The sequence below is a fragment of the Geotrypetes seraphini genome, chromosome 8 (genome assembly GCF_902459505.1).
Source record: "Geotrypetes seraphini chromosome 8, aGeoSer1.1, whole genome shotgun sequence".
Lineage (NCBI taxonomy): Eukaryota > Metazoa > Chordata > Amphibia > Gymnophiona > Dermophiidae > Geotrypetes > Geotrypetes seraphini.
Window position 1 is genome coordinate 128,996,566 of NC_047091.1, and position 27,543 is coordinate 129,024,108.

Below are 27,543 nucleotides of genomic sequence, written 5' to 3' on the forward strand. Positions count from 1 at the left end.
ATTCTTGCTACGCCACTAGTCAGCGTTCTTGCAAAGAGTGACATTAGAGAATGACACGGTGACAAAATTCATCACCGTTCCCGTCCTCGCGGATAACTGCGGGAAGCCATCTTCATGTCATTCTTTAAGGAAAGAAGAAAGAATCAGAGTATGAATGGCCACAACCACTGACCCGCAAGCTTTGCTTTGAAGAATGCTGGTGTAGAAGGACCGAGGTTGAAGTAGACACTAGAAAATGACATGGGATTATTTCCCACGGTTATCCGCGGGGACGGGAACAGTGATGAATTTTGCCACCGTGTCATTCTCTAAGTGATATCCAGAACTGCCTACACCTGGTTCCCGTGTGGAAGAGAGTGAGAGTTCTTCAGTCCCGAAAAGTGAAGACATGTTTTTTGGTATGGGATTCATTCACTTTTGTGGGTGTGGGATGTCATCTGCTTTGAAGTTTACGTTTAAATATATTGAATGGGTTTTGAAAACGAACTGAAACATTATTGAGGAGGTTTTTGTGTCAAAGAGGTTGTGTTTCAAATAATCTGCTTAAAATTTGGCGTGACAGGTTATTTTCTGAGGCTTTTCCTCCTCTTCATGCTGAAACTTGAAAGAACCCATTCATAATCATCAATTTTTCAGAGGCTGAAAACGTTGCTCTGTTTAAAGAACTCCTCTGATCTTGACATCACAAATTTTCAAGTCATTTATTTTTGGGATCAAGTGACTTGCCTAAGATCACAAGAAGGAGCAGTGTGGGTCTGAACCCTCAACCTTAGGGTGCTCTAACCCCTGCGCAACACTCTCAGACATAATATGGTAGATTGCATGGCACACAAAGTCTGGCAGATACTATTTGGGAGATATGGTAAGAGAGCGAGAGGTCGCCATCAAGGATCATCCTTAGGCTGCGTACTTTGCCTTTGGCCATCAGGGTGGCCAATTCCCAAGAGTGGGTGAGTTTGGGGTCACTTCTCTATATCCAGAGGAGCATGGTTTTCGCTGCATTTTGTTGAAGTTTGTTTTGGGACATCCAGCTTTTTATTTCCGAGAGGCAGTGGTGTAGTTTGGAGATTTCTTTATTCAGTTTTTGGTGCCTTATTATGTATAAACTTGTATATATTTATTGTATATATGTATTTATGTATAAACTTGTATATATTTATTGAATCTTTTGTATTATAACAATTTAAACGTTCAATAAATATTTGAAACAAAAAGAATAAGGCGGGCAAGTTTCATGCTCAGAATGCAGCAGAAATTTGAACTCCAGGATTATTTTAGGACATAGAAAACCAACTGCTCCCCCTGTAACCTTAAAAAGAGCAATTTCAAAGCCCCCCATCCATCCCAAATACAGAGAGATCTAAAGTCGACTCCACCGAAGTGCATGTCTTTAAGCGCATGCTACCACCATGGTCCCGTTTTTTTTCTTGGTTTTTTAAAAAAGTCAATGGACATAAACTCCAGATATTTGCAATTCGGATAAACACACAATCCACTTATGCGCACTGATGTCATAGTACATGGGTGCCCAATAAGTCGATCGTGATCGACCGGTAGATCGCCAAGGCAAAGTGAGTCGATCGCGGAGCCCATCCCGGGCTCCATGATAGACTCACTTTGTCTTGGCGATCTACCGGCCAATCAGCCTTCCTCTCCCCGAAGTCAATTCTGCCGTCGAAGAGGAAGTTCGGGCCAGCCAATCACTGCCTGACTGGGCCGGAACTTCCTCTCCGATGGCAGAATTGACGTCGGGGAGAGGGATGCTGGTAGGCCCGACGCAGGGAAGCAGGGAGAGCTTGGGGTGGCGGCTTTGGGGCCTGTTATTGGATGGCGGCGGTGGTTTGGGGGCCTGTTCCCCGATGGCAGCGGCAGTGGCTTGGGGGAGGGCAGGGAGACAAAAGGAAAGAAGAGAAACAGAAAAAAAGAAAGGGGGCATGAAGAGAGAAAGAAAGAAAGGGTAGGGAGAGAGGAAGAAAAAGTTGGGGGAGGGAATGAGGTCCGGAGGAGAGGAAGCATACAGGCTGAAAGAAGGGAAGAAAGATTTGCACAGTCAGAAGAAGAAAGTACAACCAGAGACTCATGAAATCACCAAACAAGGTAGGAAAAATTATTTTATTTTAAATTTAGTGATCAAAATGTGTCTGAATTTATATCTGCTGTCTATATTTTACACTATGGTTCCCTTTTACTAAACTGCAATAAAGGTTTTTAGTGCAGGGAGCCTATGAGCGTTGAGAGTAGTGCTGGGCATTCAGCGCAGCTCCCTATGTTAAAAACTGCTATGGTGGTTTAGTAAAAAGGGAGGGGGGTATTTGTCTATTTTTGTATGGTTGTTACTGAGGTGACTGTGCATAGAGTCATCTGCTTTGACCTCTTTGAAAAAAATCCCGGAACAGGAATGATAATTAACATTTTCTATGCGTACAGTGTGCTTTGTGGATTATTATTTTTTATTTTATTTTATTGTTGGTAGATCATTTTGACTTGGTCATTTTAAAAGTAGCTCGCAAGCCCAAAAAGTGTGGGCACCCCTGTCATAGTAGGTCCAACCTCTATTCTTTCACCTTACCTTCACTCTGGTTAAATGCAATCAGATTCTGACTGGGAATGGATGAGCTTCACGCGCCAGTTTAAGCGCTGGGACAGCTGGGAAAGTGAGTGCTCCGCTTCCATTCAAGCACTAGGGCACAGCTTTCCCGTACTTTAGGCTCCAACAGGCCACCCGCAATAAAACTGAGCCGGCTTATCTACAGCCTCCTCCACCCCCCCTATAAGCGCACGCGGCCACCCGGTCCGAGGGGCGTGCACTTAAGCGGAGTCGACTGTACTTGGCAACGTAGGTTTAGGGCAGGCTGAGCAGCTTCCCACCGGAAGTATTAGCGAAAAGGCGTCGGAAATAGCTGGGGGGGGGTCAAGTGTAGAGAGGGAATGGCGACTATCCGACTACCAAAACTGATGCGGAGCGCTGCCTGCAGAGGTGAGAGGGGAACGTGAGGAGAGAAGCCGTCGAAGAATGACGGGCAACATAAGTATTGGCTTCAGCACTACTCCAGGCTCGAGCAGATTCTTTCACCGTGGCGTTCATTTGGCTTGAGCTTAATAGTCCCAATTACTTTTGAAAGTTGCTTTCTGCTGAGAGGGGGAGGGGAGCTGTGACGGGTGCACTATGGTGAAGGGGGAAGGGGTAAAACACGGACCTCGCGGATCTAAACCCGCACGTCCTTAAAAAATCTGAGGTCCGTGCTACTTGTAGTTAACTTTCTGGCTCTGACAGACCTGGGTGACAATTTAAGGGAGGGGAAAGTATTAGGATCCGTCAGCGCTAACAATGTCACCCAGGTCTGTCAGAGGCAGAAAGTAAGTACAAGTAACACGGACCTCAGATTTTTTAAGGACGTGCGGGTTTAGATCCGTGAGGTCCGCGTTTTACCCCTTCGGCTGAGGCGTCCTAATCTCGCGCTTACTCGCTCGTTGTGTTCAGCTCTGCTTTGCAGCTCCTCTCCATGCCGCTTGCACACCGTGGCCGAGCTGCCAGAGACTCACCAGATGCTGCGTCAAACGTGTCGGGCCTTCGCCGAGAAGGAACTGGCTCCTGTGGCGGCCCAGTTGGACCGGGAGCACCGTTTCCCTGCAGAGCACGTAAGCCCTCTCTTGCCCTTATGGCTCTGTCCTTTTCTCGCCTCTTCTCTTTGACCACCTGACAGTAATCACCTCCATCCTTACCTACTTCAGACAGGCACTGCCTTTTCTTTCTTGCTCCCAGTGCTACTATGCATCCTGTTGTCCTCTGTACTTTGTAGTCTTATGTATTCTTGTTTTAATCTCTTCTTTTCCTCTTCTTTGTGCTGCTAGGACTATAGATTCCCCTTTCACCTTCTGGGCTGGGAGACCTCTCCCATCTTTCCTATAATAACAGGCATTTCTTTTTCTTTTTTTTTTTTTTCTTCTTCTTCTATTAGAGCAGGGGTCGGTGATATGTGCCTCTTTCACTATGTGGCTGTGGTTCTTCCTGACCCGACAGTGGTGTAGCGAGGGTGGGTGGCACCCACATTCTCCAGCTCCCACTTCTTCCCTGTCACCCCTTCCCTTCTTGGTGTGAGCAGCCAGCGTGAGCATCAGGTTGAATTTGCTGCTCACGCTAGGGGGAGGGGGGAATGGAATGGGGGGAGACAAGGAGAAGTGCTGATGCCCCCGCCAAGATGGTCCCATGGGTTGTCTGTCCCTTGTTCCCCCTTATCACACCACTTACAGACATACCGGCAGGCCTCCCAAGGCAGCAATAGTAGCAGTGGTTGGCCGGTAAAGGCTGCTTACAGCCACCCTATCAGGGCCTTCGCTCTGCTGTGTCATTGATGTCATCATTGATGACATGGCAGAAGGAAGGCCCTGGTGGGGTGGCCACAAGCAGCCTGTTCACAGTGCTGCTGGCCACTGCCTGTTGCTGCCTTGGGAGGTCCCAGGTATGTTGCATTGGGGGCAGGTGGCAGTTGCAGAGAGGCCAGACTTGTATAAAATTATGCACATGGGTGAGCTGAGGGACAAAGCCAAACCTCCCCCAAGCTGACTCATGCCTGGTTTTGCAACAGAACAACTTTTGGACACCTCCGGAGGTTTGCAGAATCAAGGTCAAAGTCTATTCTAAGTAGCTTTCTAGAAGCCTGTGCCAGAAAAGCATGCGATTTCCTGGTTAACCTGAAATCATTGAAACATATTTCAGATCCAGTGTAAAGACAAATGCAAGTGTTAGCAAGCTGTGAAAGTAAATTGTAGTCTTCTGTGTTATGAAAGGCAACAGCATTAATTAAAGCCTAACTGGCCATTCTTTGAGATTTTATGGAGCATCTTACAGTCCAATTATCAGCAAGAATGCTTTAAGAATTATATTATTATATATACTGTAACTCAGGGCTAGCCCAAGGCTATATGATACCCTAGGGCCGTGAGGGGGAGGGGATGGGGACTTAGATGCTGGACCGCAATTTGGGGAGGGAAGGAGACTTCCAACTATTCACTGAACATGAAACTCCTCTGTGCGGAAATGGTGTCAAAAATCTCATTACATTGTTTTTCTTTATTTTCTGTAAGTTCTTGAAGTTTTGTTTTGTGTTAAATGCATATTGCATTAAAAAAAAAAATCATATTTCAAACCCCTTCTCTACCCATTGCAGCTTTTTGTAAATATTGGGTCAAATATTTAGATAAAATGGCTCTTTACTTTTTTTTTTTTTTAAATATCATGTTTATTAAGACACCGGACCGCCAATGAATTCGGCCAGAGTATGAACCACGCTCCTCCAAAATGGGCGTAGTACCAAACAATCCCACCAGATATGTAAAAAAGACCCTACAGCATTACCGCATTACCACATCTCCAACATTGATCAGACACCCCAGGAAACATTTGTGCATTCTCCTTTTGTTTATGGAACCCCCTGTTATAAATAAGCAGCTTTGCTTTTTGCACAGTGAAGCAGAGGAGATGCAGGAATGTTGAATGGGGATTCCCAAGTTGTAGGTCACCACTGGTTACTTCTGATGTCTTTAGCATCTCAATGCAATATCGGTGATTGGTGGTCAGTAGGTAAAAAGATTGTGAAACATGCCTGATTGAAGGCTAGGTCTTGTATCTTTCATACTATATTTGCTACACTATGTCTACTATGCTACAAATTCTCATGCTGTGCCCACTATACAATAACTGCCGTCCAATGTCTACCACACTAGGTTCTACCATGTTACATATCATACCAGGTTAGCCATACTTGTATACAAAGGGACTCATTTTCAAAGCACTTAGACACAATATGGTACTTTGTATGTCTAAATCCTTTGAAAATGAGCCTCTATGTCTACCATGCTATATTTGTATATATAATATGTTTACCATTTTTATCAAACTATGCTCGCCATGCTATGCTTGTATATATAAAACTATGGTTACCACGCTATGTTAGGCACACTTAAAATACTATGTTTGTCAGGCTATGTTCTTTGTCATACACAATGCTCATCATGCTGTCTCACCATACCAAGTTTGTCATGTTATGTTTTACCATGCTTTAACTGTTTTGCCATCTCTGTCAATGTCCTGCCATGCCATGTTTGCCATCACCTCACATAAATTCACTTTAATATGTATGTAAACTTGTAACCAGTTCTGAGCTCTCCTGTGAGAACAGGATATAAAAACAAACTAAATAAATAATTAAATAGGTCTTAAGTGCTTGGAACATCCAGGCAGTAATGTTTGCTGATAGTGTGTATTGAAACTCATGTGATAGCTTTGCATAAATATGTCCGTCGGGGGAGTTGAGCAAAGATGTCCATTGAGGTGACTGTTAATTCTTAGATGATGATAATAAATCACACATTCACATGGACCATGCAATAAGGTATTAATTGCATGTACACAGACCAAAAGCTCAATATATCAAGGATGTAAAAAGCCTCAGATACGAGCCCCTCCCACCATCTACGTATGTATATAAGGTGTTCAGGCTAAAACCTCATAGGCAGAAAAAGCCATCCTTGATATTGAGTATTTATAACTTAGGCTCTGTGCAATGCAAAAACTAGAGTGTAACAAAATAGATGAAAAAACTTCAACTTATCTGGAAAAGCCAACCAGTACACCAAAGTTGGCCAGTGTTTCACATTACTGTTGCCTCAGGGTGTATCAGTACAGATCTTTTGTGCACGAAGGCTTTCTTTTGAGAGTCCCGTTTTGAAGCCACCAATCTGTACTGATACATCCTGAGGCAGCAGTAATGTGAAATGCTGGCCAATGTTGGTGTACCGGTTGGCTTTGCAAGATAAGTTGAAGTTTTTTCATCTACTGTATTTTTCAGACCATAAGACGCACCCATCTGTAGAGGAGGAAAAATCAAGAGAAAAAATTTGGTTCAGAATTTTTCTTCTTCTTGGTTTTTCCTCCTCTACACAAGTGTGCCTGGTGCTGGGAAGCCTGCAGCCCGAAGAAGCCACTTGCAGCCCGAAGCCCCCCCCCTCCACGGTGCCTTTTTTAAGTAGCGGTGGTCCAGTACGTTCTCCTGCTGGACAGCTGCCTTTCTCTGCAGAGTGACGTATAACGCAAGAGCACAACCTTTGCGCTTTCTGCCTGGTCCCACGCCACTCTGTGATGGGCTGCAGTCAGTAACTGATTGCAGCCAATCACAGAGTGGTGCGGGACCAGGCAGGAAGCGCAAAGGTCGAGCTCCTGCATCATATGTCACTCTGCAAAGAGGCAGCCGTCCAGCAGGAGACTGCGCTGGACCACCACCACTTAAAAATGGTACTGGGGGGGCGGAAAAAGTGCATCTTATGGTCTGAAAAATACGCTATTTTATGACTAGTTTTTGCATCACATAGAGCCTAAGTTATAAATATGCAATATCAAGGATGGTTTCTTTCTGCCTATGAGGTTTTAGCCTGAACACCTTATATCCATATGTGGATGGTGGGAGGGGCTTGTATCTGAGGCTTTTTCCATCCTTGATATATTGAGTTTTTGGCCTGTGTACATGCAATTAATATCTTATTGCACAGTTCATATGATTGTGTGATTTATTATTATAATTGGATTTTCACTATATCTGTGTTTTTTGCTAACTCTTAGATGATGGACACTGATTTTGGCTGAAGGCTGTACGTCAGAGTTGTGATAGTAGAAGTTAATGCAGTCGGAGACCCCAGGTGAAGATGGTGCACAGGGTTGTTTTGGGTAAAAGTGGTGAAGAGTTGTAATTTTTTTGAGGGGGTGCAGTTTCTTGGAGTTTTTAATCGGAAACGGGTACTGCTGTACTATCTAAACTAAACTAAACTTCCGCATCATCTCCACGGATGTGGAGCTCGGCACGGTTTACAAGAACTTAAAATATATGAAGAAAAGGAAAAAAAAGGTTTACATGAACTTATATTTAGAAGAGAAGAGTAAGAGGGGAAAAGTTGTCCGATTTTAACATTCCTAGGTACTTGTAACTGTTGTATATGGGAAACATTATTAGCCTGAGGTATAAACGGCATTGGTGTTGGCCTTGAAGGAGCCTTGACCCATACTGGAGGCCCATGCATTGCCTGTTCGCCAAGTGTTGATACTGGGGCATTGAAGTATTGGAGTAGGTGCCGTTTGAAACTGTCATTGTCCATTTTTCAGGAGAGGAAGCTTTCTCAGAGCATAGGAAGACTCCTGTCCCTTGGTGCTCGTTCCCAGAGCTTAGCCAGCAGCTCAGAAGCCCAGTAGACTTACCCAGGCACAGACCCAAATTTTTTCTTGAGAGAACATATTTGAGTCCGAGTCAGGCTTCTGGAGTGGTCTGATCAGGATCCAGAGGTCTCTTGGTATCCCATTAGATCCATCCCCTCACCATGAAAGGAGGTGGCTATCCCCTGAGGAGCTCTCCTTTACTGAGTTTGTGTGGGAGATGGCCAAGTCTATCCCATTTCAGTTGGATGTCGAGGATAAGCCCAGGGTTGAGTTGTTGGACATAATTGACTTTGATGCTCCTCCTAAGGCATTCCTCCTGGCACAGTGCTTGTGCATAGTGTCCTTAAGTCTCTATAGATGAAACAGTAGAAGTGCCTCCCCCCACCACCCCCTGTGCAACCTATTCATAAGAAGGCTAACTTGTGGAATAAGGCTCCAAGATTCAAGAAGCTCTAGCTTCATCACTGTTCTATGATGGTCAAATTTACTCTTAAAAGCCAGGAATTCTGAAGCTCAAACCCTGGAGTCTTTTTGGAGAAAGGCATTTCAGAATGCTGTGTTAACCTCCCACATACATTATCAGCTTTTCATGAGCATTCACTTGCGGAACTTGGTGCGCAGTGTAGCACAGTTTGCAGATTCTCTACCACCTGAGAAGGCTGCAGAGCTCTGCCAGCTAGTAGCCAAACAAGGAGGGCAGAAGGCATCTTTGCCTTGGGTATCAGGATGTACAGCTTACCTGGCTGCATGCGTCGGAACTGGAGGCTCGGAAGAAGCTGGTGGAATTCACTTGCTGGGGTGATAATCTTTTTGATGATAAACGCAGAGGAGATCGCTGAAGTTATCAAGAAACATACTAATAACACATCACTGTCCCAGCCCATACCTTCTGTAACTTCCTCCTTTTAGAATTGTTCTGTGGAGGGAAATGGAGGACCTATTATTCTCAAAGGCATAGGTTTCCTCCACCCACTTGCTCATCCAAGATGGTGGAGAGGTGTTCTGGCAGGAAGAAGTGGGCATCCCTTCTGCTTATCACAGTTGAGTGGGAGATTGTTTCAGGGGGTGTTCTGGCAGGAGGAATTGAGTACTCCTTCCAGGGGATGCTTTGAGTGGGGGTGGGAGGTAGAAGGGAGTGGCCTTAGGCATCTGAGCCAATGAGAGCCTTAGGCTTCTCCCCGGTGCATCCCAGAATGCATCGGGAAAGGGAAGGCTTGCCACTTATCTCTCCTTCTCTTTAACATTTTCTTAGCTCCATTGATGACCCTGTGCCAATCCATTGGTTTTCATTTTTTGTATACGTGGACGATAGCCAGCTCCTGTATTGTCAATGATCAACCCTGCCAGCAAGGGTCTGGGGCTGGCTGGTGACAGAATTTTAAGCTCTTCAATCTGGAAGTAGCTGCTGGTGGATTAGAAAAGATTCCTTTCAAGTTTTCAAAAGAAAAAAAACCTACAAAAACAGATGTCAGGATGCACCCATTCCAAGGGTAATACTTTATTCAGATTCACCAGTCTTTTTAGGTGGCTTCACCTCTCACTAAAAGTAACAATGAGAGATGTGCACACACCCCCTTGGCTTACAGCGTCCATGTGCCAAAAGTTCAGGCTTTTCCAACTACTTCAACAGGCCTTCCCTTATCTCAGCAGCTATAATGAGGCTGAGTATACAGTGCCCGAGTGGCACTACTCCAGAGCCAGTGGCTCTGTCAGGAAAAAAAACACCAAAAATCCCAAATCAATATTTAAAAGTCCAGAGTTCAAAACAGTTCAATTGGCTCATGCAGCCTTTTATAAAGTCCTCTTGCACAAACCCCCCTCAAAGTTTTCTAACAACCACTCCATAGTAGCCTTTTACTCGCAAAGCTACACACTTGCGCTTCCAGCGCTGCAGGAGAGTTGTGGGGTCTGTATCTTTGTACTTTAACGCACAACCTCTGACCCGCCCTGGTTTAGCAGACCCTCTCCCAAACAACTCTACTAGGAGATGTGTATAAAATGTTCTTAACTTCTTGTTTAGGAAGAATTTGAATTGGCATTTGAGATTTTGAGGTCCTTCTAATTTTCTTTTAGGTTTCTATGTTTCTTGTAGACACTGAAATCCTCCCCAGATCACTCTTTTATGATCTTTTTTTGGATCAGACATTATAATTTTCCTTTGTCTCTCTTCTTAGGACACTCTAGTTTTTGATATCCACTTTACTGTACAAATGTGGTTAATATGTTTGTAGTCATAATTTGGAGGAAGAGCCTAGTGGTTAGAGATGCTGCCTCCGCACTTTGAGGTTTTGATCCCAGCCCTGCTTCTTAAGACCCTGGTCAAGTCACATAACTCTCCATTGCCCCAGGTACCACAGTTAGATTGTGAGCTGACTAGGACAGATAGGGAAAATACTTATGAGAACCTGATTACGGTACTTCCCCGATATTTGCGGGGGTTCCGTTCCAGGAACCTCTGTGAATATCAAAAAAACGCAAATACGGTTTTTCGTCTGGGGAGGCAGGAGAGAGCATCTGGAGTGCTGTCGAGTGAAGGAAATCGCTCGCGGTATGCTCTGACCGCTTCTTCCTGTACTAAAGTCGGGCCTCACCAATCAGGACCTACTTTGACATGCAGCTCCTGATTGGTGAGGTCTGACTTTAGTACAGGAAGAGGTGGTCAGAGCATACTGCGAGTGATTTCCTTCACTCAACGGTGCTCCAGCTGCCCTCTCCTGCTTCCCCTTCGCGGTCGGAAAATACCGCGAATGATCGGAACCGCAAATTCACGGGGGAACACTGTACTATTCATTGTATTGTAAAACCGCTTTGGTTGAATCTCATGAAAAAGATGGTTAATAAATCCCAATAAATATATTTAAAACATGTCCAGATCTGTATATAGCAGATATTTGATTTCAGGCAGCCAGTTTGTTTATTTATTTATTTAGTTTGTTTTCTATCCTGTTGGCCCCAAAGAGCTCAGAATATGTTACAGGTTAAACATACATAATTTCAGTACAAGATTACAATACAAATTTTTATCCCAACTTGGTACATACATGGTCTGATATTAATATGCATAATATACAGTTTACTGGTTATGATTTGCCATGGCTATCCTTACAGTACAAGTTTTATCCTAATTTGACACACATGGACAATATACAGGTTAGATTTGCTATAATTACAGTGCAAGATTTTACAATTTAAGTTTTCCTTACGTGACCAGTATACAATTCTTTGTGGTCCATGGGTCAAGGTCAAGGAGTTAGATGAAGAGATATGTTTTTATTGCTTTTCTAAAGTTGAGGAGTCCTTCAAGGAAACTGATCTGTGGGGGCAGTCAATTCCAGTGGCTCGGTATGAAATGGGAGTAGGATCGTCGTTTGGCGGTTTGCCGTCAAAGGGCATGACCAGGCTGCGTTTTGAAGTGTATTTAATCTATCATTTTTCTCCTCACTCCGTGCTCAAGTCAATCCTCCTATTATTGTCCACCAATCTTTCTTCCTTCCTTTTCCCTTTGTTTAGAACCAGCCCATCATACCCTCCTTTCCCTGCTGACAGTTGACATGTCCTATCCTTTTCTTTACTTTTCTTGTGCAGGTGAAGAAGATGGGGGCACTGGGACTGCTGGCCATGGATGTCCCCCAGGAGTATGGTGGTGCAGGTCTTGATTATCTGGCATACTCCATTGCTTTGGAGGAAATCAGCCGAGGCTGTGCGTCTACAGGTGTAATCATGAGTGTTAATAATGTGAGACCTTTTCTACTGTTCTCCTTCCTCCAATTCTATCATTCAGAAAGTTCTATCTAGTGCTTTTATATTTACTCTGTTCTTCTAGTCACTGTATTTAGGTCCAATATTGGCATTTGCTTCAGAAGATCAGAAGCGAAAGTGGATTTCACCTTTCTGCAGTGGGGACAGAATTGGGTGTTTTGCTCTGAGTGAACCAGGTATTGTATACTGGGGTGGGGGTATCCTGTTTTGTACCAAAGGATGTAGTTGGATCACATTGATGGGTAACAGGTGGAGGAAAGATTCCTGCTGTCACATGCAGTTGTCAGGAGAGGAGTATACAATCTACAGGTTCTTGTGTAACACTTGCATGGAGAGTTGTCTCTCTGGTGTGCCAAACAATGACATTAGGTGAGTGAAGACTATGTGGGTTTGCATATTAGTGTGCAGTGACTGACTGATGCCTAGCTTATTCACTGATCAGTACTGGATCTGGTTTCTCCAGAAATGGCCTAGAGTTGGGAACCAGTGTTTTTGTATGAATACATTAAGCTTTGCTTTCTCTGACTGCTCTGTAACTCAATTTAAAAATGTGATTGGATACAACAGAATAGTGCAGTACAAGGTCTGTGCATTATTTTCCTTGCATGGCTTCATTGTATAGGAAATGGCAGTGATGCAGGAGCTGCTTCTACAGTTGCACAGCTGGAAGGGAATCAGTGGGTTCTAAACGGTACCAAAGCTTGGATTACAAATGCTTGGGAAGCTTCTGCTGCAGTTGTATTTGCCACCACAGACAAATCCCTCAAACATAAGGTAAGACCCTCTTTGATGCAGTTCTCCATATTAGAATTTATAGTACTAATAGTACTAGAATAAGTGGGGTAGGCCAGCCACAAACTATTCTATTTTCTAATTTTTATATTCCTCGCAATTTTCTGTAAGATTCATGGCAGACTATATTTAAAAAAACAACAACTCAGTAATGAGGGAACTAATATATCATAGTTAACACAGCATGAGCAAAATACCAATAATTACAAAGTATATACATTTTTTTTTTAGAGTCTTGTGAAAAAGAAAATAGGAAGAAATGTCTTGATTGTTGAGGGAGATTATTCCAAACTTTGCCTATTGATATAAAAAAAGTAATTCAAATTGAGTCTTACACAGAAGCATTTTTTTACTGATGATAACCCATGGTCATCAAAAAATTTCTGCACTATTAAATATCTCAAAAGTAAATTACATCACTTTTCCATATAATCACTCTATTTTGCGATACATTTTTCCCAGCATTACACTTCCTCTTACCACTTCTCCCACCCCAACCATTTTCCGCAAAAATATGAATGTGCAGAAACTTTTTGGAGAACCCTCGTACATATTTAAAAACCAAGAATTATGACTGTAATTTGGAATACAAAGCAAATTGGTCAATTCTTCAGGACCTTGACCATAGAGATTTGAAATTCAAAACATGCCAGTTTAAATTCTATCCACTTACTGATTGGAAGCCAGTGAAACCTTCTAAGAGAGGAGAAGCTCTCTTAAATTTAATGCTACAAATTCTAGAGACTGAGAGGGCTTTTAGATTTCCTTTTTGAATTTGGCTTGTACCAGTTCAAGGTGTGTTAACTACCATACTTGTTCTTGGAGGATTTAGAGTCTAAATTTGTTCTGAGGCAACAGATGGTTAAGTGGTTTGCTCATGGTCACAGAGCAGCAGTAGTGAGATTTGAACCCTAGATTTCCTTGTTCTTAGCTCACTCCTTTAACAATTATACAACTTGTTCACTCATACCTTGAGTAACTATGTAAAGTATGCTGAAAGGCTTCAGATGGAGTTTGAGGAGAGATCAAGGATGTGTCTCCCAGTCAAAGAATATGACGCATATGAGGAATGTAAGGTTCATTAAATCTGCCCAGTTTAATTCCTGTTTTGCATTAGTCTCCATTTGATCTGTCTCACTTTTTCACATCTTCACAGCCTGAATTCCTTTGTTCATATTCCATGTTTTACCCTCTCTTCTGTGCTTATTTGAAGCTTTATACTCTTCCACCTCCCAGGGCTGCCTGCTTTTGTACCAGCACGTCCTCTCAGGCTGACTGCGTGCTTTCCATACACACATCCCCTCCCCAGCAGTCTTTTTCTCTTCCTCTAACCCTAATCCTCCAACCTTGTGGTTCACATCTTCAATGCAACTTCTGTGGACAAGATAAAGCAAAGGGAAGTCTGCAGGGCTGGACAGAGGGAGATTATTGTCATTGCAGCTGCCGGAGACCCACTTCAAGGTTGTAGGACTGCAGGAGGGGAAGGGAAGATGAGATGTAGCTCTTGTGCTTATCACGTCTCCTCTTCCCCCCCCAGCTAAGAATCCTGTGCATATCCCAAGCTTGATAGCCCTCTCCCCCCCCCTATAGGATCCTCTGTGCTTATCCCAAGATTTACACCCCTCTCTTCTCTCCCCACAGCTAAAAATCCCTTCTTCTTATCCAGGCTTTATACCCTTTACTATGTCTCCTCCCACAGTTAAGGATCCTCTGTGCATATCCCAAGGTTTATACTCCTTTGCTTCTCCCTTAGTGAAGGATACTCTGCGCCTAGTCCAGGCTTTGAATTCTGTTAACATTTTCGCCTTATTACATTGCATTGTTGAGCCCCTATTGCAGTGGTTTGTGAATAAAGGATGAAATTTGAATGGATCTTATTCTCCAGGTCATTTATTGCAAATTCTGCTGGTGAATCTACTTCGTTATCTCTTTTGCAAAAGGGAACTTTTGGATTTTCTCTTTTTTTTTTTTTAATGTTTGTGTGATTCAGGGTATTAGTGCTTTTATGGTTCCCATGCCAACCCCTGGACTTTCCTTGGGAAAGAAAGAAGACAAATTAGGAATTCGAGCAAGTTCTACAGCCAATTTGATCTTTGAAGACTGCTGCATCCCAAAAGAAAACCTGCTGGGACAGTTGGGACAAGGCTTCAAAATTGCTATGGTGAGACCTGAGAATTGATGTGATGGTGGAATTACACAGTTTGACCATACAGTTAAGCAGACCCTTGACCAAGTGTGTGTTGAAATTGTATACGAGACAAAAAAGTGTGATAAAACGAGGCTTTGAAGTAAATTTAAAAGTGATATAACTAAAAGCAGTCTAATATTGGCCAAAATAATAAGCTAATGCACAGTGAGAAAAAAAAGCAGCACATAGTTTGTACTGAGAAATCCAGAATCCATAGCACTCGGTATTAGAGAATGACATGGTGGCGGTTTACCTGCCGCCACCGCGTTTAGCCGCAGGTGACCCGCCGAAACGGGGAACGAAAACTAGCAGTCGCTGCGGCGACGGGGACAAGGCCATTCACCGCCCCGTGGGGCGGTGAATGGTCTTGTCCCCGCAGTGAGGCATGAAGGATCGCGCGGTCCCCGCAGCCCACACCCGCCTGCCCAATCGATCCTAGTGTTTAGCCAGCTCTCTCCCTTCTCCTCACCTTAGTTTGTAGGTTTTCTTTTTCGGCGACCCGCATGCTATCAGAGAGCCATGCATCCGCTGCTGCTCAGTTTCAATCTTCTGCTCTGACGCAACAGGAAACAGGAAGTTGCAGCAGAGCAGAAGATTGAACATTGAGCAGCTGCGTGTGCGCGGCTCTTTGGGAAAGCGTGCAGGTCGCCGAAAAAGAAAACCTACAAACTAAAGTGAGGAGAAGGGAGAGAGCTTGCTAAACAGTAGGATCGATTGGGTGGTGGCTGCGGGGACCGTGAGATCGCTCGTGTTCCCGGCTCAAACTGGAAGGAGGGAGTGAAAGGGAAAAGGATTCTGGGCCAAGGGGATGAAGACGGAAAGAAAAACCCACAGCAGGAAAGAAAGGGAAGGATAGGCAGGTAAGCCAGATGCTAGAAGCCAGGGGGGGGGAAAGAAAGAGGGGAAAAAGCTAGATGGGGTTGAAAAGAAGAGACACACTGGTATGGAAGAGGAAGATAGGAGAAATCTGGACACAGGAAGGTAACAGAAAGAGGGGAAATTATGTGCACGGGGCATAGGGACAGAGACATAAAGGGGACATGCCATGGGGATGGTATATGGACACGGGGGGGGCAATGACAGATACATAGGGGAGATATTAGAAATGGAGAAAATAGGAGCACAGAAGCGAGATGGTTTGTGGGGATGCGACACGGACCGAGCTCGCAGGCTCCAGTGGCTTGCACAAATTACATTGTAACGTGCCATGAAAATAAGAGGGAGGAAGGTAGATAGATAGGCCACGCAAGAGGAGCTGAAGGGTAGTAGAAAGGAACAGATGGTAAAGGAGGGAGGGAAGGGTGGTGGTGGAAAAGAATAGGACAGACATTGAAGGAGGGTGGAGAGGAACAGACCCCGAAGGGAAATGTGGAAGACAGAGTGGGAAGAAGACAGATGCCAGACTATGGGGGAGCGGAGGGAAGAAGATGGGTGCTAGACCAATTTGGGGGGGGGTGAAGGGAGAGGCACAGTAACAGCAAATGGAAGACGCAGAGAGAAAACACACAGTGGATGGAAGGAATTGAATGAGAAGATGTGGAAAGCAGAAACCAGACAACAAAGGTAGAAAAAAAAATTATATTTATTTATTTATTTTTTGCTTTAGGATAAAATAGTATATTATTTGTGTTGATAAAAATTTATAAACAAAGCCCTGCCAGCTGAACATCTCTTTCTCTAGTTCAGCAGCAGGAACTTTGATTTATAAGAAAGGAATAAGCTAAATATTACAGTACTAAGGCTTATATGGATGCAGCGGGGTACGGTGACGGGGCGGTGAATGGGATGGCAGTGGCGGTGACAGGGCGGTGAAAGGGGTGACGGTGACGGGGCGGTGAAGGGAACGGCGGTGACGGGGACAGATTTTTTTCCCCGTGTCATTCTCTACTCGGTATCTCAATACTAAAAAGAACAAAAAAATCTATATAAATATAAACATGGAGGGAATGGTATCCTGAAAAGAAATAGACCATGAATAACAACATACATACAAAGCTAAAAACAAAGGGTGGGGGAGGGAAAGAAGGGGAGAGCTTAGTTATTTGTGTGAATGGATGGAACAATTTCATAGTTGTGTCTCTATATGACACTTTAATAAATCATGATAAGAGCAAAGAGATATTCAAACCCAATGCCAAATCAAAGCCATGATGAAAGCTTAAAAAAAAAAAAAATTAGGGCTGCATGTCAATTAAAATATTTAAAGCGGGGCATAGCCAGTAATCCAGAGGGAAGGGATTGGGGGGCCACATACTTCCTCCTCCAAGTTAGGCAACATACTTTTGCTGTTGGGGATGCCGAAGCCTCATCAATCAAAGAAATACATTGCCAAAGAGCTCCTTGTGCTGTCTCAAGACCAAGGAAGTCAGCGGAGTGCCTCCAGCCACCGATGCTAGCATTGCCCAAGTATATTCAGTTCATGCAGGAACTAAGCATGTTTGGGGTGTGTCAAGTGTTGGTTGCTGGATGTATGCTGCTGCCTTCTGCACACAGTATGAGGAGGAAGGGGACAGCTCTGATTTCTTTGGCTGATGGGGCTTCAGCTAGCAGGTACTGCAGCTTTGGAGGGGACCTGAAGACCAAGGGAGGGGGTCCAGATCTCTAGGGAGTTCTCTAAGATCTTCCTTTCTCCCACCACTAGGTCCTGTGCTCTCTGTCCACCCCCTTCAGCCTCAGGTCCAGTGCTCACTTGCTCTCCCTCCCCCAGCCCTAGGTCCAGTGTTCTCTCGCACTCGCCTTCTCCCACCCCTCCCCACATATGATGCAGCATCTTTATTTTACTGCAGCCTACTGCAGCTCAATGACCCGCCTCCCTTAAACCAGTCTTTGACACTGCAGCCAGTGGCAGCCCTACTGAAAGACTGCCTGCGGCTTGCACCAGGCCTTTCCCTCTGACCCAGCCTGTCTACTTCTTACTTCTTGTGTTTAAAAGGAGGCAGCCAGGTCAAATGAAAGTGGGCAGCACGTGATTAATTATTAGTCACATTTAAATTTTTTAATTGTGATTTAATATACAGCCCTAAAAAACATACAAATTCAATTTAAAGGCTAACTACACACTTGGCTGCAGTACAATCCATGAAAGAGCCAGTCGCTAATATCATGCAGAACCTGTCAAACATCCATTAATTACAATAAAAGAATGTGTAAAGAGAGCAGTAAAAAGTAAAACAACCCAGCGTGGGGCTAATGGGTAAAAGCAAACACTAATGGATACCAGCACAATCCTTGGGGTGCTGAAAAGTTCTCAGCCCAACCAAGAAAGAAATGACATGGAGCAAGATACTTGCAAGTTATTCCACATATTCACCCCTCTGATGTTTGGTCACCTGAAGTACTGCTCTGCTGCTGCAATTGCCTCCGAATCACTCAAATTGTCATCCTTTCAAATTCCTTTTAAGGTTTAGAAACAGAAAATAGAGGGAGCAAAATCTGGTGAGTAGGGTGGATTGGTCTATGCACTGAAATCCCAACATCCATCGTTTTGCTAGCCTTGTAAACCAGGTGCATTGTCTTGCAAAGAGAACTCTCCATAGTTTCCCTCTCCTTCTTTTTTTCTTTCAATGCCTTCTTTAATTGGCACAGCAAGTTACAGTAGTATTCTTCATAAAATTTTGGCCCCTTAGAACAGTGGTCCCCAACCTTTTTGATACCAAGGACCACTTTTATAGAAACAAATTTTTCCAGGGACCGATAAGGGAGGGGTGAGGAGGATTCAGGGCAGATTCATAGGGCAGTTTTATATACAATATACTTTACATTTCTATTATTACTAAGATATAATATCATAATAGAAATTATACAATTGACCTTAATGTAGAATCAGTGGGAGCCCTCAGCTTATTTTCCTGAAACCAGACGATTCCATCTAGGGACAATGGAAGACAATGACATGCCAGGCCGCAAGAGATCCCCTTCCGCAACATCTTTCCATCCTACACAACAGAACCCTACCGACCCTTCCATCACGAGGCCAACATACCTCTGTTCTGAACAGCAGCGGCGGCAGCACTGAATAGGCTGCTTTGTTGTCTTCCCCGCTGGGGCCTTCCCTCTGCCACCGCATCACTGATGACATCATCAGGTATCTTTCCATCTCTTCTCCTATACCTCCTGTGCAGCAGGACCCTGCCAACCCATCTCCCTGTGCAGCACCTTTCCATCTCTCCCTCATCTCCCACATGCAGCAGAACCCCAATGTCCCTCCAACCGCGAGGCCCTGACATACCTCCATTCTGAAAACTTTTTATCCATCCGCATGTTCAGTGTTCCACCGCTGAAAACGTTATGAAAACTTTTCATCCATCCAGCCTGTTCAGTGTTGCTGCTGCTTTTCAGTGAAAAGTGGCGGCAACACTGAACAGGCTGCTTCCATCCCTCCTTCCCATACCGCACAGCAGAACCACGCCGACTGCGAGCAAAACAATCCTCCGTTCTGAAAAGCAGCAGTGGCGGTAGCGGCACTGAAAAGGCTGCTTCGCTGCCTTCCCTCTGCCGCTGTGTCACTTATGATGTCATCAGTGACGCAGCAAAAATCCCCAAAATAATCCCTCTGACGTTTCTAAATTAGAGGAGCAGCAGAAGAATGACCACTAGTGCAATCAAGCACACCATAATATTATAAATTAATTTGTGAATATGGGAGGGTCCTCTGTTTTTACAACTCTGGATAGGGGAACTCCATAATATCCCTCTAATCAAAAGAGTTGTCGATAAATTAAACCCAACAGGGTAATGGTTATGAAACATTCCTGGACCACTCCCATAGTGCAGTGAATAACACAATTTTGAAGTAGTGCAATAATTCTACTGTTGCTCTAAAATAGTACTTATCTTGCTGAAATGAAAGCATGAACTGTTAAACACAACAGCTCCATGTGATGCAGCGGCAGAGGGAAGACCCTGGGGAAGGCAGCAAAGCAGCCTGCAGTGCTGCCGCTGCTTTTCAGAATGAAGGATTGTTTTGTTCACGGTGGGCGGGGTTTCGCTATGCGGGATGGGAAGGAGGGATAGACTCTTACAGCCTGGCTGTCCAGGGGTTGGGGACCCCTGCCTTAGAAGATAGTCATTACAACACCTTCCTGATTCCAAAACACTGTGGCTATAATCTTTCCTGATGACTTTTGGGTTTTGAATTTCCTTGGCCTGGGAGAACCTGAGTGCTTCCATTGCATGGACCGTTTGTCTGTCATGGACTATTTGTGGTGTAGCCATGTTTCATCAAAAAGTTGGCACCAGCTCACTGGAATGCTGCAAAATCAACTTGGACGTGTCCACTTGATGTTGTTTCTCTTCAGCATTCAAACATTTGGGCACCCACTTGGCTGACGGCTTCTGCATACCCAGCTGCTCGTGAATTATACACCCAACATGTTCCCTGGATAGCTGTAGTGTCTTGGCAATTGTTTTCACCTATGATATTCACTATGTGCCAAAATCAGGTCATGGACATGGTCAACAATTTCAGGAGTTACACCATTTGAGGCCTCCTAGATCTTGCTGCATCTTCAGTCTCAAAATCTCCACACTGAAAGTTTGCACACCACTTCTTCCACTGTGGTGTCTGATGGGCATTTGTCACTCAATATTTGCATCATATATTCATAGATTTTCTTTGGAGTTTTCTTCTGCAGGAATAGGAACTTCATGACGGCTTGAAGTTCCACGCTTTTCGTTGACATGGTTTAATCAATGATCTGAAACAACAATAAAACATAGCATTACGATTCTGCAAATTTGCACTTTCAAAATTAAATACCACTCTTTTCAGCTACAGTGGCAAAATAATGCTCAGAATTTAGGAAGTTGGTTGGGCTGAGAACTTTTCACCACCCTCTCATAAGCTGAACCCATTAAATATCTGTTAATCATGGCAAAAGATTAAAAGAGTGAAAAGAGTGGTAAAAAGAGGGCTAGCAGGCAAAGCAAACAGTAATGGCTACCTGTCAAAAATCAAAGCACAAAATAGAAGACCTTTGATACTTCTGCCCAGTGGCTAATGCACCAAAGCCCATTCAGTTCCTATGGGCTTTGGTGCATTTGTCACAAGAGAATCACTACCTTGATTTTCTAAAAGGGGCCTTAATTGCTTACTGCAGTTGTGCAATACTGTACAGTACATTACTATATTCATTTTATTTTCCAGCACTGTTCTGTGCAATTATTTTGCTTAAGAATGTTACTTCTGTAAGCAGTACTGCAAATTAAAAAAAAAGATGTTTGTAATATTCTAAATGTTCTACTTTGGTTTTTGTCAAATGCTGTCCCATGCAGGAACCTAACCCTATTTTTCCTAAACGATTCATTATTCATGTTACGCTATTTTGAGGTATAAAATGTACTGCTGGAACCTAACCTCTGTTTTTCCCCTTGGACACAGCATTTTGTTGTCCAAAATTTCATGGTTCATGAACTTTTTCAGGAACCAGACTATCATGAATAACAAGAACAGATTGTACATATATTACAAAAAAAAGATGTGAAGAAAGAATTGTCGGAGAAAGAAAATAAGAATAGTCATACTGGGTCAGACCAGTGATCCATCTAGCCCAGTATCATGTTTCCAACAGTGGCCAGTTCAGATCACAAGTACCTGGCAGAAACCCAAATAGTAGCAACATTCTATGTTACTGATCCTAGTGCAAGCAGTGGCTTCCCCTATGACTGTTTCAGTAGCAGACTATGAACTTTTCCTTCAGGAAGTTATGCTAACCGCTGTAACCACATCTTCTGGTAACAAGTTCCAGAGCTTAACTATTCTGTGAGTGAAAAAAAATATTATGTCCTGTTTATTTAAAAGTAATTTCCATTTAACCTCAATCAGTGTCCTTTTCTGTCTTTGTATATTTTGAAATAATAATAGATTGATTCACTTTTACTCGTTCTACACCTCTCAAGATTGATTTTGTAGAAATTGTATCTCCCCTCGGCCATCTCTTTTCCAAGCTGAAGAAGCCTATCCTCTTTAGCCTTTTTTCATAGGAGAGGAGTTCATTCCCTTTATTATTTTGGTCGATGTAAGTTGGAAACTGCTGGAATACTTTGGAACTGCAAATTACACCTGCAGCTTCTATTTTCTAAATCTTCTAATTTTGTCCATGTTATGAAGCAGTATGAGATTTTGATTTGTTTATTGTTTTTGGAAAATTTTTTAGTTTTATTTAGATTATTTTATTTGCTTTATTTTTTATTTTATTTTAAATAGGTTTATGTAAATTATTTGGCTTTTAAACTGTAAACTGCCCAAAAGGCTATGACCCTTGGTGTGGGCGGGATAGAAAATTTTAATGAACTTGGAGTCTCAGTAAGTTGTTTATTGTACTTAGAGTCTCCACATGTTCATCCAGTTGGACCTTACATCTTCCAGCCTATGTCCAAGCTCATGGATTTCTCCTTGCAAATCTGCCCCCAGCTTGATTAGCTCCAATCTTATTGCTTTCAGTTTTTTATCTCTTGTAGTCAGGCATTGGGTCATAGCCTGAGGATTGAGGAGAGGCTTGGTCTGCAAAGAGATCCAACTGTGTTTCAACTGCTACCTGTGTAGATGGCTGCAATGTGGATAGGCCTGTTCTACCATGGAATTAGCAGTGCAGCTCCCCAAATAACTGAGCTCAGTAAAATCTGGGGATTGTACTTAGCCAGACATCAGGTAATACTGCAGCCACTATAACACCCTCCAAGAACTAAAATCTCAGGAGTGCTGTGATTTTCAAATGATAGAACTGAGGATTGCTCGGAGCTAATCTCAAGCAGCCAATGAGTGTGATGGAGTCACTTCCTCCCTGTAGGATCATTTTCAAGAAGGGAGTAAAATTGTGGATCATATACTGTATTTGCTGTCTCTCTTTGTAATATATTGGTTCCTGTTGAGGATTACCATACCACCACCCTCATCTGCTTTTGTTATTTGCAAGGAAGGTGATAGATTTTGCTTTCTTACTGAGATTAAAATACATCTTTTTGGTTTTGAGTGCAGATATTTCTCACTGGACACATTTATTAAACGTGTTCTATAAGTGGATCAACCAGGCCAGGGGATATCCATCGTGACTGGTTTTAACAATAGATAAATCTGTTTTTGTGGCAGTGTTTTTTGGTGAAAAACTTATGTCAACTTTGAATAGTGATTACACTCTCCTTTCCCCCCAGTGGATTCCAAACACTGACTATGGGAAATCCCCATTCCTGACTTTCATAGTGGGAAAAGTGACTGTGATTGAACAAGGGGCATTCCACTTAGCAGTGCTCAGTAGTTGCAATTTGAGCCATGAAGCAGGCCTGTAAAATATTATATTTTAGCTTTTTTTGGCAAACTGACCCTGAAATTCTCTTGGCCTGCCATAATGCAAGAGATGGAAGCCAGAAGTTAGCAAATTGACAAGGGTACCGTACCTTGAGCATAGGTGCCAGCTTAGGACAGTATCTTCTGTGTGCCATGTTATCTATATTTTTTTAGATATATTCAAGGCTAGAACTGCTGTTGCATTATTTTTAATTCATTTTCCAGAAAACTCTCGACTCTGGCAGAATTGGCATTGCCTCACAGGCAGTTGGGATAGCCCAAGCAGCCTTGGACTGTGCTATTGACTACTCTGAGAAGCGGTTAGCCTTTGGCTCTTCAATCAGCAAACTACAAGCTATTCAGGTATGATTTTCTGCTACTACTGAGATAAAAAAGCAACCATGTTCATAATATTGTGGCTAGTGTTCTGTCTGCTGACATGTTTTCCTCCTTGCCCTGCAGGTGCTTGCTTCCCAGTAGTGGGAGGGGCACACCTTGAACGAATATTAGTTCAATGTGCTACTCTTCATACTGAGTTCTGAAAGTCTCTTCATTGTAGTTCAAACTTGCAGATATGTCACTGGCTCTGGAGAGTGCTCGCCTACTGACCTGGAGAGCAGCCATGTTAAAGGACAACAAGAAACCCTATATCAAGGTATGACGGCAAAGGGCTCAAGACATCTTATATGAACTGATATCCTTACAGCAAGGTATGCAAGCATAGTGCTTACAAAGATTCTGTACTGCAATATATTAACAGGACACTTAACAGGAACCCTGCAGCAGAATATAGCCATTACTGCAGGGAAGTGAGCATTTGCAGAAAAAGAAAGGTAAACAGCAGGAGAGAAATCCTTATAGTTGCAACAAATTCTCTCCACCTCTTACATCTGCAGAATTACAAATTCCATCTGTTAAGGATATTCAGTGTTCTCCCTAGGGCCTTTTAGCCGGGCGCTTTGCATTGAGCTGGCGTTAGTTCTAGCCGTGTAGTGTGGCAATTCTGCATGCGCTAAAAACGCTATTGCAGCTTAGTAAAAGGAGCCCTTAATTTTCCCCACCACCAAATTTCCTCGTCCTGCCCCACCCGGCTGGAAAAAATTCCTGGGGAGAACACTGATATTAGATTGAAAGTGTCCAGAGACGGTATATTCTTTTGTATGGGCCCAATAGAATATACTCCTTTTGTACTTACGCCAACAACAGAATTTGCAGAATTTTAAGCGTTTACTAAAGAGGCTTCAGTTTTTTTAGATGAAATACAGAGTCTGATTTTGGTGTATAAGATGAATGTAGGGTGCTGGTCGCCTACTTAATTTTATTGTTTGTAATTTGTGTTATATTGGTTTACTTGTTATAATAATATATATGGATGTAATTTTGTAACCTGCCTTGGACAAGGGTGGGATATAAATAAATAAACCATAAAACTATCTGGGTGTGAGAAACATTAAGACTCTTTTTCAAATTAGCAAGCTACTAAGTGAACTAGATTGGTCACTGTCAGACAGTATGCTAGGGTTAATGGATCATTGGTCTTATCTAGCATAGCCCTTCTTATGTGCTACTACGATTTCCAGTATTTATAGTATGAAGGTAAGCTAACATTCCTATCTTATAATTGCTGAATATAAATACAAAGTACAAATTGTGTTGTGCTGGACATCTATGCATATACAAGGTCATAGAGGATTGCCTTTACCATATTTTGATAAATATAGCCTAGGGAGTTCACCAAAATGTTAAATTATGCTAAAAATCATCTATTTAATATATTGTATAAAATATCACTATAAATCACATTAAGGGTTGAGAGCTGCAGTGTGTGTGTGGCTGCAAGGTTAGGGGGGTTTATCTGTTGCCTGCCACTATGACTAAACATCAACTCGGTGCTAATAACCTTTCATTTGTAGCTTGAAAGTTGGAGGTATACTGTGGAGATGTCCTACTATGCTACAGAGCTCTATGCTGTCAAAAAGTAGAAGTCTACCCAGCAACGGGGAGGGTGCTTTGTCAGATTCAAAACACCTTGTATTAATGAGTTCTGAAGTTACACAGAATAAGGCAACGTGCCAATTGATGAAAAGTCTAAGCAAATGTGCAGTACAACAAAACAATTTACAATAGTATTCTCTTGTAGGAGGCAGCAATGGCAAAATTAGCAGCATCAGAAGCAGCAACTGCTATTTCACATCAGGTAATATTTAACAGGTAGTTGGGGGGTCTGGTGTATGGTCTCTGTGCTTACACTTTATTGCTCATTTTAGGCCATCCAGATTCTGGGAGGAATGGGGTATGTGACTGATATGCCAGCTGAGCGACACTATCGGGATGCTCGCATCACTGAGATCTACGAGGGAACTAGTGAAATTCAGAGACTAGTAATAGCTGGACAGTTGCTAAAGGAGTTCCGTGGCTAGCCGAACCCAATCCTGGAACCTAACTAGCCAGTAGCTTGTGAACTATAGAAAAGTGAGCCCAGGCTCTAAATTGTATGGCCTTAATCAAGGCAGCAGCAAGTGCCTTGAGTGCCACTTAAAGAGTGAAATGTAAAGAGAAAATGCATCATGGGGAGGGGCAGGTTTTGCCTTTAGCGCTAAACATAAAAGATCCTTCCTGGTAACGAAACACAGTTCACTGGACATGTTATAACTGGGTGGTTGCAATTATTCTATTCATATAAAGATGGCATTGCACTACTCTCTACCATCCTATACGTGAGTAAAGGCACATCAGTGCACCATGAAAGTTGTATTACCATACAGGATAAAGCCTTGTCAGACTGATGCATGTACATATAGGTAGTGTCTTTAGCCACTGCATAATGATTTGGCACTTGGATAAGGCAGACAGGGGCAGTTAGAGACTAGAGAACCCTATATTACTACAAATGAAACTTTGATACAACCCTGAAAACCCAAAAGAGGAAACAGCTCAGGGTTGGCTATGGTCTAGATTCGACTGTTAGTCTATTTTCTTCTCCTCTCCAGCCCACAGAGCGTGAGCATATGCTATGTTCTACATATGTTACAAAAACTTCTAGACTGACTATAGCCCAGAATTAATGAAATTACACATTTCATTTTCCTATACACCTGAGAAATGCAAATTGTTTTCAGTGCCTGAAGCAAGTCATTTTGACTTTTAACAAAGTTTGACATACTATTTTTTCACACTCAAAATGTATCTTTATAAATGACTTAATAAACAATTAAATACTATGGAATGGGTTCTGTGTATTATGTTATAGACCAAAGAAATATAGGGGAATAAGGAGAGAACACACCCCACTACTCCGCAGTCTCTGCACCTCCACATCCAGTATGGCCCAAGCCCCAACCATTAATAAACTAAGCTATAGCCAAGTGGCTAGCGTTTTGTATTCAGTTCTGTTACAAAGATGCTGGTATGCCTCAAACCAGGACAGGCAAACCTCATCCTATGAGCTACTGTATTGCGCTTGACATCTGCACTGAATGACACTAGCAAACTATTCAGCTTGGTCCTTGCTTCTGCATTCATTTTCCATGAGTTGGATGAGTCCTCAAAGAACGCATTTTGATCAAGTACTACAGTTTACTAAACTTTAAGGAAAACATTGGAGCAGTTAAAACATGAAATTAAATGAAGAGAATTCCAATTTACTTATAGAAAAGAAAAGGGGGAATGTAAGGGTAGGAGATAGGAGGGAAGGAACTACATAATTGGTGCAGTATAACTAGGGCTACACATCAATTAATTGTGATTAAAATTTTTAATTAGATAAAGCGTCTCCCCCTCACAATTTCTTCTATACTGAGTGGCAAACAGCAGAAGTAAATTACCAGAACCAACATGTTTTAATTAATAAAATGAAAATAATTTTTCTTACCTCTTGTTGCTTGGTGATTTTAAAGACAAAACAAAATGATTGTGGTTCAGGGTTTCCATTTATTGTCATCCTAAATGTCTATAAAACTAAAATTCTGTGTTTTTCAGCATCCAGATGCTACCCCCTCAGTTTTTGAATATGATGGGATTTTAATTCTGGTTCACCAGCAGATAAAAAGTTTGGGGATGTTATTAGACTTTTCCCTTTCTTTTTGGGGTCATGTGTTGAAGTGTTTCCTGGAAGAGGAGGTGGAAGCAAAGACTTTCTGAATTCAAGAGGGCCTGGAATAGGCAAGTGGGATCTCTGAGAGAAAGAGATAATGGTTAGTGTGGATGGGCAGACTAGAGGGGCCATTTGGCCTTTATCTGCCGTCATGTTTCTGTATTGCCTCAGTAATTAGGACAATGTTTTTTTAAGACTCATTTGGTACTAAAACTGTGAGGATTGCT

The 27,543-nt window shown here is 42.8% G+C and overlaps 1 protein-coding gene across 3 annotated transcripts; it reads left to right on the top strand.

Moving 5' to 3' along the window:
• The first annotated feature begins 2,542 nt into the window (after nucleotides 1-2,542).
• ACADS (acyl-CoA dehydrogenase short chain) lies at nucleotides 2,543-26,444 on the top strand. Of its 3 annotated transcripts, none has more exons than XM_033955502.1 (10): nucleotides 2,543-2,654; nucleotides 3,482-3,639; nucleotides 11,789-11,938; nucleotides 12,027-12,138; nucleotides 12,585-12,736; nucleotides 14,745-14,915; nucleotides 23,449-23,586; nucleotides 23,783-23,878; nucleotides 25,364-25,420; nucleotides 25,491-26,444. In XM_033955502.1, the coding sequence occupies exons 1-10, from the start codon at nucleotides 2,585-2,587 to the stop codon at nucleotides 25,641-25,643; spliced, it is 1,257 nt and encodes a 418-aa protein (XP_033811393.1). In that variant the 5' UTR covers nucleotides 2,543-2,584; the 3' UTR covers nucleotides 25,644-26,444. The 3 variants fall into 3 exon arrangements, 2 of the variants coding, with proteins under 2 accessions (XP_033811393.1, XP_033811394.1); XM_033955503.1 differs by lacking the exon at nucleotides 2,543-2,654 and adding an exon at nucleotides 2,836-2,977; XR_004540393.1 differs by lacking the exons at nucleotides 23,783-23,878; nucleotides 25,364-25,420; nucleotides 25,491-26,444 and adding an exon at nucleotides 18,763-19,026 and having other exon boundaries at nucleotides 23,449-23,584.
• Nucleotides 26,445-27,543: the final 1,099 nt, after the last annotated feature.